The 14,123-nt window shown below is 39.9% G+C and overlaps 1 protein-coding gene across 3 annotated transcripts in view; it reads left to right on the forward strand.

Annotated features, from left to right (window-relative positions):
* The window catches only part of Upf2 (UPF2 regulator of nonsense mediated mRNA decay), a 105,612-nt gene that overhangs the window by 5,838 nt on the left and 85,651 nt on the right, over positions 1-14,123 (forward strand). For all 3 annotated transcript variants that reach the window (XM_021185904.2, XM_021185922.2, XM_021185914.2), the window contains exons 2-3: positions 539-918; positions 4,251-5,030. In XM_021185904.2, the coding sequence (XP_021041563.1) occupies positions 557-918; positions 4,251-5,030 (1,142 nt within the window). In that variant the 5' untranslated portion in view covers positions 539-556. The remainder of the gene's footprint in view (positions 1-538; positions 919-4,250; positions 5,031-14,123) is intronic.

Here is a 14,123-nt window from a genome sequence, read left to right on the forward strand (position 1 = left end):
ACTCACTTTGTAGACCAGGCTGGCCTCGAACTCAGAAATCCGCCTGCCTCTGCCTCCCGAGTGCTGGGATTAAAGGCGTGCGCCACCACGCCCGGCTTGTTTTGTTTATTTTGTGAGACAGGGTTCTAGAGCCCTGGCTGTTCTGGAACTCATAGAGGTCCACTTGCCTCTGTCTCCTAAGTGCCAGGATAAAAGCATGCACCACGGTGCCCAGCCCACTTTTATGCTTAAAAGTTTCCTTAATTAAAGAATAAAAACAAAATAACACACAACAACCTTAGATATAGAAGAACTAATAATAAAACATAGGATGTGACCGACTTTTGTAATGGCCCTGGGCGTTGAGTGCTGTGGGAGCTCGGCAGGCACTTTCCCACCAGTACATCCCCAGCTTCTAAGGCAGCACCATGCTACTTCATAGCATTTTAAAACTTCATGGTTGCCAAGCTTCATTAATATGTTTTATTTTAAAAATAATGCCATGTTGTTAAATAAAAGCCACTCTGCCCACAGTACTGACATTCTTTTATTCTTACAGGTTGTCCTGGGTCACATAATGCCAGCTGAGCGTAAAAAGTCAGCAAGTATGGAAGAAAAAGAATCTTTATTAAACAACAAGGAAAAAGACTGCAGTGAGAGGCGCCCAGTGAGCAGCAAGGAGAAACCAAGGGACGACCTCAAGGTCACTGCCAAGAAGGAGGTCAGTAAGGTCCCAGAAGACAAAAAGAAGAGACTGGAAGAAGATAAGAGAAAAAAGGAAGACAAGGAACGCAAGAAAAAAGAGGAAGAGAAGGTGAAGGCAGAGGAAGAGTTAAAGAAGAAGGAAGAGGAAGAAAAGAAGAAACAGGAAGAGGAAGAGAGGAAGAAGCAGGAGGAGCAGGCCAAGCGGCAGCAGGAGGAAGCGGCTGCTCAGCTGAAGTAAGAGACCTGGGCTGGGTGAAGGCGTGAGAGTGGGCACCTAAGGGTGCAGTGGGGAAGGGGCTCTTTCACATGATGGGCAGTGTGGGGTCTGGCCGGATGTCAGCTTGTCTCCTGGGTTCCCCTGACCATGCGTGAGGTTCTTAAGTATTGCAGTCTTTAGTGGTTTATGAGTCTAGGGTGACCTGGGTTTTTGTTTGTCGAACCTTTTTCCCTCTCGCCCCTCAGTGGAGAGAAGGGTAGAACCTTCTGCATGCTAGGCTGGTGCCCTTCAACTAAAATTGACTGAGCAACTACACTTTACAAAACTCCATCTCTCCATTAAGATACAAAAACAGTGTGTGTGTGTGTGTGTGTGTGTGTGTGTGTGTCTATGCAGGTGACCCAGGAGGCCTGAAGAGAGCATCAGAGTCCCTGGAGCTGTGGTTATAGGTAGTTATAGGTTATAGGTAGTTGTGAGTCATCTGAAGTGGGTCCTAGTAACCAACAGGAGTCCTCTGGAAGAGTGGCAAATTGTCTTAACCATTGAGACATTTCTCCAGTCCTAGTCTCTCCCTTTTAAATAAGGAAGAGAGGTATGGAAGGCAGTACTAGTCCCCAATTTTAGAATATTCACAACCATGATTCTTCAGAATCTCTTGCTTATTTTTTCTTCCAAATTTTAGAAACTTTTTTTAAATTGCATGTGTGCATGTGCACTTTGGTGCCTACTTGCATGGAGGCCAGAGGACAATGCTCAGGAGTTGTTGTTTTCCTTCTCCTGTGGGCTTTAGGGCTTAGCCCAGCTGTTAGGCTTGTGTAGTATGTGTTGATCCTTCCACCAAAATTTTAACTCATAAACATACTTGCTTTCACAGCACTTCCTCTGCCCCTTCAAAGTTGTTTGTTGTTGTTTTTCCTGAGACAGGCTCTCACTATGTATGTAGCTCCGACTGTCCCGGAATTCACTGTGTATACCAGACTGGCCTCTAACTTGTAGAGACTTGTCTGCCTCTGTCTCCCAAGTGCTTGGGTTAAAGGCATACATTGTACACACCTGGCTTCAAAGTGCTTTTAAAATAACTGAAAACAACTAATTTTCCTGTTGTTGTTTTTGGAGATTTTTTTATTATTTTGTGTATATAGGTGTTCTGCCTGCATGTATGTCTGTACACATGTCTACTGAGGCCAGAAGATGGTGTTGGAATCTCTGGAACCAGTTATGGGTGGTTGTGAGCCACCAAGAGGTGCTGAAAACTGATCCCAGGTCCTCTGGAAGGGCAGCCAGTACTTTTAACTGCTGAGTCATCTCTCCAGCCCCACTGCCTAACCTTTGACTCGAAAAATTTCAAATATTTATGAAGATAAAATGGAATAATAAACTATAGTCTTACCACACATCCCTTATCTGCCCTATTCAATAATTACCTAGTTTTCTAAAAAAATTATATGTGTGTGTGCTTGTGTGTGTATGTATGTGTGTGTATGTGTGTGCGTATGTGTGTGTGTATGTATGTGTGTGTGTGTGTGTATGTATACTAGTGGAGTTGGCCATTGGGCTTGAACCCAAAGCCTTAGAGATTGAAAGGCAATTCCCCAAGTCCTTTCCTAGAATATTTTAAAGCATATAGGGATTTTATATTTTATTTGCTCATAAGGTCTTTATACTTTAAAACATTTCAGTACAGGGTAAAATTGATTTGCTTAATTTGAATGTATAATGAGTTATGCTTTTGTTCTTTTCATTACAAGTCCTGTAGTTTGTGTATGACTGAAAGGTTTGTATACCTGGATGCAGCTCCTGTATTAATACATTGTAGCTCTCAGCATAGGATGGGCAAGGGGCCTAGAGTTGAGTGAGGTATTTAAGAAGTGATTTTTGCTGAAAAGAAGAAAATTACTTTTTTGCAAATTTATATTTTATTTTCTTTTATTATTTTTTTTAAAGATTTATTTATTTATTACATGTAAGTACACTGTAGCTGTCTTCAGACACTCCAGAAGAGGGAGTCAGATCTTGTTAGGGATGGTTGTGAGCCACCATGTGGTTGGTGGGATTTGAACTTCGGACTTTTGGAAGAGCAGTTGGGTGCTCTTACCCAGTGAGCCATCTCACCAGCCCACAAATTTATATTTTAAAACATATGTAACATATGTTCAGCCGGGTGTGGTGGCGCACACCTTTAATCCCAGCACTTGGTAGGCAGAGGCAGGCAGATTTCTGAGTTCGAGGATAGCCAGGGCTATACAGAGAAACCCTGTCTGGAAAACCAAAAACAATCAAACAAACAAACAAACAAAAAACAAAACACCAAGCCAAAACAAAACATATGTTCTCATATTTTAAAATCAAATTCTCTGTTGTCTCCACCCCTGCCCCAAGTCATTACTTTTTTCTAAATGTCTAGGTGAAAAAAAGTTCTGCCAGCTTTTAGCTGTTCTTTTAGGTTGAATTGAGTTTATTGTACTCACTAAAGGATTTTAAACTGGTCGTTCTCCTAGATTCCTTCCCGGACTTCCTAAGTCGTGAGTGTTTCTTATTACTCATGCTCATGGATTTTTATTTTATATATGAAGATCAGTATTTGCCAACATCCATGTCTGGGCTCCACATGCAATGCCTTTAGAGGCCTGAAGAAGGCACCAGATCTTCTGAACCTGGGGTCCAAGATTGTTGTGAGCTGCCATGTGGGTACTCAGAAGTGAACCTGGGTTCTTTGGAAGAACAGCCAGTGTTCCTAAGTTTGAGCCATCTCTTCAGTCCCAGATCTTCTTTGGTGTGTGTTGGGGGGAGGGGAGGAGGTTTTTCATTTAACCCATGCTGGCCTTTACTAGTTGTTTGATAAATGAGGAGTATGGAGAAACAATTCTTGACAATTCAGTACATTTTGTAATGGTGGTTTAACTGAAATGTTTCATGTGTAAATGTTTTTCTGTTTACCCAATGCTTTTGTTTAACATTTTACATATTCTCAGGCATATATCATTTTATATTTTACATATTGAACATTGAGTCTTAGGTCAGTTGAACTCACAAATGGACAGAATGATTAACAGTTTAAATTATTGGAAATCATTCTACCCCAGTAGGTGCTATAATTTACTGTGTTGTCAGTATATTGAATCATTAATACAAAGCCTTTGAAAGTAATGAAAGAGGTGCCGAGTGCAAATCAGAGGCCCAGTGCCCACTTAGCATGCACAAGGCTCAGGTTGTGCAGGACCCCAAGGCAACAAAAGCAGTGGAGGCTCTTTTTGCTCCTTTTGTTCCTCTTGGATTCTTATACTTACCTTGTAGTTTCTCGTTGACTTTCAAAATGTGTATGTTTATCTGTGTTTTGTCTTTTACATAGAGAGAAAGAAGAATCTCTTCAGCTTCATCAGGAGGCTTGGGAACGCCATCAATTACGAAAGGAACTGCGTAGCAAAAACCAAAATGCTCCAGACAACCGACCAGAGGAAAACTTCTTTAGCCGCCTAGATTCAAGCTTAAAGAAAAATACCGCTTTTGTCAAGAAACTCAAAACAATTACGGAACAACAGAGAGACTCCTTGTCTCATGATTTTAATGGCCTGAATTTAAGCAAATACATTGCAGAAGCCGTAGCTTCCATTGTGGAAGCAAAATTAAAGATCTCTGATGTGAACTGTGCCGTGCACCTCTGCTCTCTCTTTCACCAGCGGTACGCTGACTTTGCACCCTCACTTCTTCAGGTGTGGAAAAAACATTTTGAAGCAAGGAAAGAGGAGAAGACGCCTAACATTACCAAGCTAAGAACTGACTTGCGTTTCATTGCAGAGTTGACAATAGTGGGGATTTTCACTGACAAGGAAGGCCTTTCCTTGATCTATGAACAGCTAAAAAGTATTATCAATGCTGACCGAGAGTCCCACACTCATGTCTCCGTGGTGATCAGCTTCTGTCGCCATTGTGGAGATGACATTGCTGGACTCGTACCGAGGAGAGTCAAGAGTGCTGCAGAGAAGTTTAGTTTGAGCTTCCCTCCCAGTGAGATCGTTAGTGCAGAGAGGCAGCAGCCTTTCCAGCACCTTCTGAAAGAGTACTTTACGTCTTTGACCAAGCACCTGAAAAGGGACCACAGGGAGCTGCAGAACACTGAGAGGCAAAACAGGTGATTTCCCAAGGTTTCTCAGCATTGAGAGTGTATTGTGGAGCTCGCACTTAGAGTGGTTAAAGTCTCCTGCCACTGAGAGAACTTATGGAAAAGGGCTCCTTACAGGTGATTTCTTAGCGTTCCAGGAAAATTTCAGCAGTGTAATAGTCTTAAGTACTCATGTTTAGATGTGACTCTACAATAGACTTTATTTCTGATTTTAAAGAACCCCAGTAAGAAGGTGCTAAGTTTTGCTTTGTTAATAATATTTTCTTCCTGTGGTGTAAAAAAAAACTTATTAATGTTGAGGAGTAGATTTTCTGTTTCTGTCACTTTACCTGACCTGCTACTATTTTTCTGTGTTTCAGCACGCCTCCTAACAGGTTTGCTTTCCTTGTTTTGTATTTTAAGTTGTTAATGTCACTGCTGTTACTTGCTCCTGTAAAGAAAATGAGTCATGCATTAGCTGTGGTGTTTCAGATCAGAATTCTGAGAAGTAGCAGAAAGTTAGCTGTGAAAAGTGTCCTTGGATACCTGTTTTGGTTTGTTTTTTCCCTTTGGGTAAGTTTTAAAGTGCATCCACAGGAGTGCTCCTCCTGAGGGCTCCTGTTTGCAGTTTTAAAGTGTCATGTTTTGTCCTCTGGTCATTGGTGAAAAGACCCTGTTAGAAACCAGACTCAGTTGTCAGAAGATACTGTAGTTCCTGCTCTGAGGAGACAACAATCAGCTAGACAGTTTGTGGGCATTGGGCCAACTTTAATGAGGCTGTTGATGTGTTGGAGGTCTGGGCTGTACATACAGAAGGGAGTAATAGCAGTTCTGTTTAGCTGAGTGCTGTACCCCTAGTTAAATTGTAGGCTTAGGAATCTAGAACTTTTCTTTTTTTTTTTTAAAGATTTATTTATTGATTATATGTAAGTACACTGTAGCTGTCTTCAGACATTCCAGAAGAGGGAGTCAGATCTCGTTACGGATGGTTGTGAGCCACCATGTGGTTGCTGGGATTTGAACTCCGGACCTTTGGAAGAGCAGTCAGGTGCTCTTACCCACTGAGCCATCTCACCAGCCCTAGAACTTTTCTTGATCGGCAGTTAATGAGGAGGCATACCTTTTTCTGTCCTCATGAGCATGCAGTAGGGGAGGACTGGGGTGAGCACTTACCCTGGATGGTGATTGATTTAACCAGAAAAAGCAGTGACTGTGTCACTGTAGCAGCATATTGTTAGGGTCCTATTGATGCTCAGTCCTGGTGACCAAAGGTCACGTAGGTGAGAATTATACTTTCTGGGCAACGTAATGAAATCCCAGCTCAAAGAAAAAAGTAAACTAGAAACAGAATTGCCACTCTTGTCTATGGTTCTGAATACTAATTTTCATGTATTTAAATCTTTTTAATTGTGATTTGCATAATGCCTTGTCAGTTTCATCCTGCTGTCCCTTTACAGTCTGCCACATGCATCACAACTGACTTTGTAAACACCTGATGGGTTTTACCATCTACTTTGTAGAGTTTACGTATTTACTTCTAGCCTTATAGTATCATAATAGAGAGAAGCTACAGTGATTTAATACCGCTGTGAGACATGTCTGTCTGATCCCTGTCACTTCTCTTTCCTATTTGCATCTGCCAGATGTGTCCCGTTTCAGGATAGCTGTGTTCAATTCAGCACTCTTTCTTTCTTTTTTTTTTTTTTTAAAGATTTATTTATTTATTATATGTAAGTACACTGCAGCTGTTTTCAGACACTCCAGAAGAGGGCGCCAGATCTCGTTACGGATGGTTGTGAGCCACCATGTGGTTGCTGGGATTTGAACTCTGGACCTTCGGAAGAGCAGTCGGGTGCTCTTACCCACTGAGCCATCTCACCAGCCCAATTCAGCACTTTTTCAGTCCTTTCCAGACACTCACTATCCTTAGGACATTTGGTTCTGATTTGTTCTTCTTGTCATTTGTCTTTCTATCTTTTTATTAGGATTTTTTTACACTGAAGCTCCATTTTTTTTTTTTTTTTTTTTTGGTTTTTTGAGACAGTGTTTCTCTGTGTAGCCCTGGCTGTCCTGGAACTCACTCTGTAGACTAGGCTGGCCTTGAACTCAGAAATCCACCTGCCTCTGCCTCCCGAGTGCTGGAATTAAAGGCATGCGCCACCATGCCCTGCCCCTATACGGTTTTGATAGGCATATCTTCTGTTCATTTATTACTGTGGCCTTTCTTCGAAAATTTAGCTGCTTTGATAACAGAACTGGGTTGGGTTTTTTTTTGTTTTTGTTTTTTGCCAGGGTGGTGGTGGTGGTGGTGGTGGTGATTTCAAGACAATTTTACTGTGTAGCCCTGGTTGTCCTGGAACTCTCTGTAGACCAGGCTGTTCTGCCTCTGCCTCCTAAATGCTGGGGTTAAAGATGTGTGCCATCACCACCCAGCAATAACAGAACTGTTAATCTACAGTTTCTAGAGTTTACTTCCAGTATAGATTGATGTTAACAACATGAAAGTCATTTGTTGGCAGCATATTTTGTCTGCTTACTGATGCAATAATGTAGGCATGTGAAGAAAATCTTAATAGAAAGTATTTGATATCTGGCTTACTTTGAGCTCAAGATACTTGAGTTGCTAATCAGCTTTGATAGTGAAGATGCAGATAACCCAGCTGAGGAAAAATAATAAACTTGAGAAATGGATTAACTCAAAAATCTCTTTTGGTTAGTGTCCTTCTGAAAATACCTTATTATGATTTACTTCTGAAGCAATCAATTTTTAAAAGTGTCTTCTTTGAAGACACGACCCAGCCGTTGTTTTCCATCAGATGTCAATCACGGGCAGTAGTTTCTCTACTAAGATTTCTCTTAGGGGTGGTAGCCTAGAAAACTGAGTAATAAGGGACGTGAGACTCACATGCAATTACAATTTTTTATGCATTTATTCAGCGTCTCAGGAAAATCAAGTGCACTATTTTCAGTCTAGGAATGGTAAATGCTCTTGGTGATTTTGCTGTTTAATCTGTTAGAAAGCACTGTTCTTAGAGCTTGGGAGTCTTACTCTATATGCTTGCAACTCTGTACTTTAAACTGGATTCAGTCAATGTTGTTGTCCTTCTGAGTCTTATGTGTGACCCACATTGGCCTCCTGCTCACGGTCCTCGTTATTTCAGCCTCCCAAGTATTGAAATCAGGTCTGTGCTACCAGGCCCAGCTCTGTCCAGCTAAGTTTTAGACATAGACTGACTCAAAATTTCTGGTGCTTTCTTGGCTGGGTTCCATGGCGCACGCCTTTAATCCAGCTCTGGAGGCAGAGGCAGAGGCAGGCAAATCTCTTCAAAGGAGTTCAAAGCCAGCCTGGTCTACAGAGTGAGTTCTAAGACAGCCTGGGCTACACAGAGACCCTGTCTCAAAAACAAAATAAAATAATAATAAAATAAATTCTGGTGTTTCCTTGAAGGCACTGGAATGAATGAATGAATGTGAGAGTGATAATGAGTTATCTAACTAGTCTTTTTTCATACTGGGGCCTATAATATTATGCTTCAGTACTGCTTCTAAGCCCCCGAAGAATTTATAGTTTTGACCAGCAACACTTTAGGTAAGATGAACTTTGACAAATTGGAATTATAAATTTTTTTTTACTTTAAAAGAATCATGCTTATTATACATTTTGCTTATGTGATCTTAACCAGCTGTGGGGAGTTAACAGCATGTGTGGATTTTAATATTTGATGATTGGAGTTAATAGCTTTATATGCTTGATAACTGTTCTGTTGTATTCGTTTTTGTTAATAGAGCTCTTACTAGTTCTTTTGACATTTAATAAGATTGATTCATAAAAATGTTATAGTTAACAGAAGATTTTCTTTCAGTAAAGTAATAAGTTCTCAATACTCAAATGATTTTGTTTCTTGGTGCTGTGACAGAAGCCGGGGCTTGTGCTTGCTGGGCTAACACTTCTAACCCAAGCCCCTAAAGAAGTATGTGTGGGGTTGCTTTCAGGAAACACAGATACTTAACATTACAGTTCATAACAGCAGCAAAATTATAGTTATGAAATAGCAATGAAGATAATTTTATGATTGGGGTCACCACAACATGAAGAGCTGTATTTAAAAGTTGCAGCATTAGGGAGGCTGAGAACCCCTTCTCTAAAGCGTCCACACTGGTAATTGATGGAAAGAGTAGCAAGTTTTGGTTTTAATATCTTTAAAGTAGTCCTTTCCTGGTTGCTCGACTCGTTGGCAATAGCGATTCAGTTTTAAAGTCTAGTAAACGTTGTAAATAGAATTCAAACATTCTCTTTTCTCTACTGCTAATAAAATCCAAGAAGTACTATTCGTTTGACTAATGTTGAAACTTAAATATGCTGATTTAAAATTTACTTAATTTTAAATTGCTTTTACCTTAATTTCCTTCAAGTAGGCTTTACCCACTTTGATCATTTGGTAATATTTACACATTATTAAGATATTGCCTCATGACCGTATATTCAAGGTTATAGATGTATCTTGGCTTTGGTGGTCAATGCCTTTACTCTCAGAATTTAGGAGGCAAAGACCCATATGTCTCTGAGTTCCAGGGTAGCCTACAGAGCTAATTCCAGGTCAGCCAGGGATACAAGGAGAAACCCTATCATGAAACCTTAAAAAAAAAAAAAAAAAAAAAAAAGAGATTGCCTCACTGCATTTTCTCCTTAAGCAATCTCTAACAGTGTTACAAGAACCTTGTTTTGTTACTTCCTCTTAATTTACCAACTCAAATGAATTTAACATAGAAATGAATACATTTTTTTTTTTTTTTTTTTTTTTTTTTAGGAGACAGGGTTTCTCTGTGTAGCCCTGGCTGTCCTGGAACTCACTTTGTAGACTAAGCTGGCCTCCCAACTCAGAAATCCGCCTGCCTCTGCCTCCCAAGTGCTGGAATTAAAGGCGTGCACCACCGCCGCCCGACATAAATATTTGAATAAATGCAGTTACGTTGTACTCACCAGTGTCTTTTCCAGAGATAATTATAACCAAATTTAAGTGAGATTGTAAGAAAATTTAATATAACTTTATGGCTTATTTTTGTGATAGTTTGACAAGACATGAGCAAATGGGAGGTAAAACAGTATATTTTTTTTCTTGGATTTAGTTATGACCATATCTTCAAGATTTTATGTGTCTTATTTTCTGTGATCGTGCAAGGTCAAAATTTAAAAGGATGTTTGTATATTTGCTGAGATTTTAAAAAATGAATTAATTTACATCCTGACCACAGTTTCATAGATCAAAATATCTGGCATTGAAGCTTTTTACTTTTTTACAGTGGTTTTTGTACTTTTTTTTTTCCATGAAAATAGCATTTTCTATCAATATAATGAATTACATGCATAATTTTACTGATGTCTTCACAATATCCCTAAAGGAAATACCTGTATTTTGAAGGTGACTGATGAAGGAATTTGAGGACTTGCCCAGGTAATGTGAAGAGCCAATGACAAAATCAAGTTCCTTTTCTCAGGGCTGTGATTCTCTCAGTCCCTCTTACTGCGGCCAGTCCTTACCAATTCTAATGCAAGCCAGAGGAGTTCGGGTTATATTTTTGGTTAAAAAGAGAATTTAAAATAGCACCTTGATTTTGGTGGTTTGCTTTTAGTATGTACATTTAAGAGAGTTTAATTCTAATAGAATGTACAAAACAGATTAATTTTAATTTTAGAGTCAGCCATAGTCTACTTTTTAATAATGCAGACTCCAGAAGCCCGGTAATCGGGTTCAAACTAGACTTGTCATTTACTCTGTATTCTTGGGTCAGTGTTCCTAGCCTTCCAGTGGAGAGAATAGTAGTGTTCTAATTTTGATATAAATGTGGGCTCTGTTGTGAATCAGATGTGTACACGCGCTTTTTAATGGCGCCAGGCACTACTTCAGTGCTTTTAAAAATGTTTAAAATACTTAATGTATTGCCTGTTTGATCTTTCTGAAAATCTCTGAGTGAGTCATTATTGTTTAACACCAACAGCCAGCCTTGAACTCTGATATTCCTACCTCTGCTCTGCTTGCTGTAAAAATTTATTTGTAAGGCAATATAGAGCAAATAAGTAATCTGTATAAAATAAAAGAGAATAACAAAAATCAAATCATAGAAGTGAAAAACTGGGAAGGAAAAAGTATGCCTTTTAATATGAGGCATTAAGGTGAATGCTTGATTCAAGAGTGAACTGCTCGATGTTTTCTGTCAGGGTTAGAATAGTAACATAAAAAACCCTTCAGTGAGTGTGGCGCCCATGCCTTCAGTCACAGCTCTCTGGAGGCTCTGCGAGTCCCCGCCCTGGTAGTTGGAGGACATTTAGGGTGTTTCTAGATGGTGATGTCTCATTGGTTTTGCTTTTGTTTGTTTGAGACAGGGTTTCTCTGTGTAGCCCTGGCTGTCTCTGGAACTCACTTTGTAGACCAGGCTGGCCTCAAACTCAGAAATCCTCCTGCCTCTGCCTGGGACTACAGGTGTGCGCCACCACCATCTGGAGAATAAAACAAGTTTTACTTTTTCCTTTTTTTGATTTTTTTTTTTTTTTTTTTGAAATGGAGTCTCACTTATGTAGCCTGGCTGTCCCTGAACTTACGGTGGTCTGTTCTCCTCTGCCTCCAGAGTGTTGGAATTATTGGTGTGAGAGGCAAGAAATCTCTTTTATACATATTTTTGTCATAATAAGACTTGGGCCGGGCGTGGTGGTACACACCTTTAATCCCAGCACTTGGGAGGCAGAGGCAGTCGGATTTCTGAGTTCGAGGCTAGCCTGGTCTACAAAGTGATTTCCAGGACAGCCAGGGCTACACAGAGAAACCCTGTCTCGAAAAAAAAAAAAAATAAAAGACTTGGGATTGGGTTTTTGCATCTGTGAGAGGGCACTACTACCTTAGCATTGTGCAGTCCTGGAGAGGGACCAAGGTAGTTCATAAACATTTAATGGTGATGATTAATTGATTTGACTAATGCCAGAGCAGGTCATTGACCAGGGTTTAGTGCCTAGTGTAAAAAATGTAAAAGGCAATGAATGCTTTGTGAAATGTGAAATTATGTTGATATCTCACTGTTCTTGTTTTATCTTAGCATAGTCAGCTCATTTCCACACTGCCTGGCCGACACTGTTTACCACACTGACATTGAGCACTTTCAGTGAGATCCTGTGGTCTAGAAAACTTAGAATATTCATTTTCTGGTTCTTTCCAGAAAAAGTTCACTGACCTCTGATTAACAGTGGTTTCATAAGAATGCTTTCAGCTCAGCTTTGCAAAGAGATGTGCTTCTAAAAGGATTGAAATACTATATGAAGATCATTAGCATAGCTTTGCTTACATTGTCAGTGCTAACCTTCTCATGCAGTTTAAGACATTTTGGTGAGGAGTAGAGCTACAGGTACAATGCTTGCCTGCCAGACATGAAGCCCTGAGTTCTGGTCCCGGCAATGTGTAGGAAAAAAAAGGTGAAGTTTCCATTTTTGTCTTGTTTTGTTTTTAATTTAATCTTTAGTGGAGGCTGAACCCAGGGCCTTGACAAAGCTAGAGTCAGAACTCCATTCCACTCAGTACTTTTGATGCCTGATTCTGTTGCTAAAATCATAATAGTTTTAGAGGGTGCTGTAGATTCTGTGAGCTGTTCAGTAAGCATGTGTTAAATACGTGATCAAATTAGATATCACTCTTGGTATCCTGTCCTATTTACTAAGTTAAATTCTCCGTGTATGATGTAGTTAGAAAACAACCCAAAATCTGTTTCTATTTTCCTAAGAGGAAATATTTTACTGGATTTTACTAAATATTTAACCTAAGTACATATTTATTTAGCAACTAGATAAATTAGTGTTGATAAAGAATTTGATCGTGGTCTTGGGGTTGGTGGTAGATGCCTGCAATCCATAATATTCAGGATCCAGAGGCAGGAGGATTGCTAATTTCATACCATCTGGGTAGTACATTGAGTTGAAGGCCAGTCTGCACTACAAGACCCACTGACCTCTCCTTCCTTCCTTCTCTCCCTCTCCCTCCTTTCCTTCCTTCTAGACTAGGAGTTAAACCTAGCACCTCACAAGGCTTAGACGAGTGATCTACCTCTGAGACCCCATTTCTTAAAAAACAAAACAAAAAGCAGGAATAAGATTTGAGGGAGGGTTAAGGGGTGTCTCTGAAGATTTAAAGCTTATTTTTTAAAGATATATTTATTTTTATTTTATGTGTATTTTGCCTCCATGTTTGTCTGTTGACCACATGCATTCATGGTGCCCACAGAGATGTTAGAGCCTCTTGCATAGTAATTACAGACACTCGTTAGCCACCACGTGGGTGCTGAAATCTAACTGAGCTCCAGAAGAGCCACAAGTGCCCTTAACTATCAAGCCATCTCTCCAGTTTCAGTCTTTGTTTTATTTTATACATATGGATGTTTTTTTTTTGCTTGTGTGTGCCCTCACCACATATGTACTTACTTGGTTAGCTCCAGTTTTAAAGTTTTAATTTGGTCTCAGAGGAACTGGAGCAGAACTAGAACCTAGGTGCTTTGAATTAAATTTACTCATTGATTTGAATCTAGTCCTATGCAAGTTCTTGAACATGAAGTCGATCCTGAAGTAGTTCTGTTTAAAGTCAGGGTACAATAGATACTTAAGGCTTATGTGCCAGAAGTTCTTAGTGTTGTAGATTTCAGTGGACTGAATATATGCTCCTCAGATGACCAAGAAGTTAGGACTTGTAAGACAAATACATTTCTAAATTGTGTTCTAGGCTCTCCTACCCTGGTTTGGCTTGGTTTGGTTTTGTTGTTAAACACTGTGATCATGTTACATTTTTTTTCTTAAAAGTGTATGTGTGTGGTCAGAAGACAACTTTTGGAAGTTGATTCTCGTCTTTCACTGTGTGATTCCTAGGTACCGAACTTAGCTCATCAGGCTTTGTGGCAAGCACTTTGCCCTTTGAGCCATCTTGCTGACCCCAGTGGTGCATGGTAATATTCATTAACTATACTGAAATTATTATTAGTATCTCTGCTAACAGAATTGTCTTTTTTCTCTTTTAATTAAGTACACTGTAGCTGTCTTCATACGCACCAGAAGAGGTTGTCAGATCTCATTACAGATGGTTGTGAGCCACCATG

Source organism: Mus caroli, chromosome 2 (genome assembly GCF_900094665.2).
Source record: "Mus caroli chromosome 2, CAROLI_EIJ_v1.1, whole genome shotgun sequence".
NCBI lineage: Eukaryota > Metazoa > Chordata > Mammalia > Rodentia > Muridae > Mus > Mus caroli.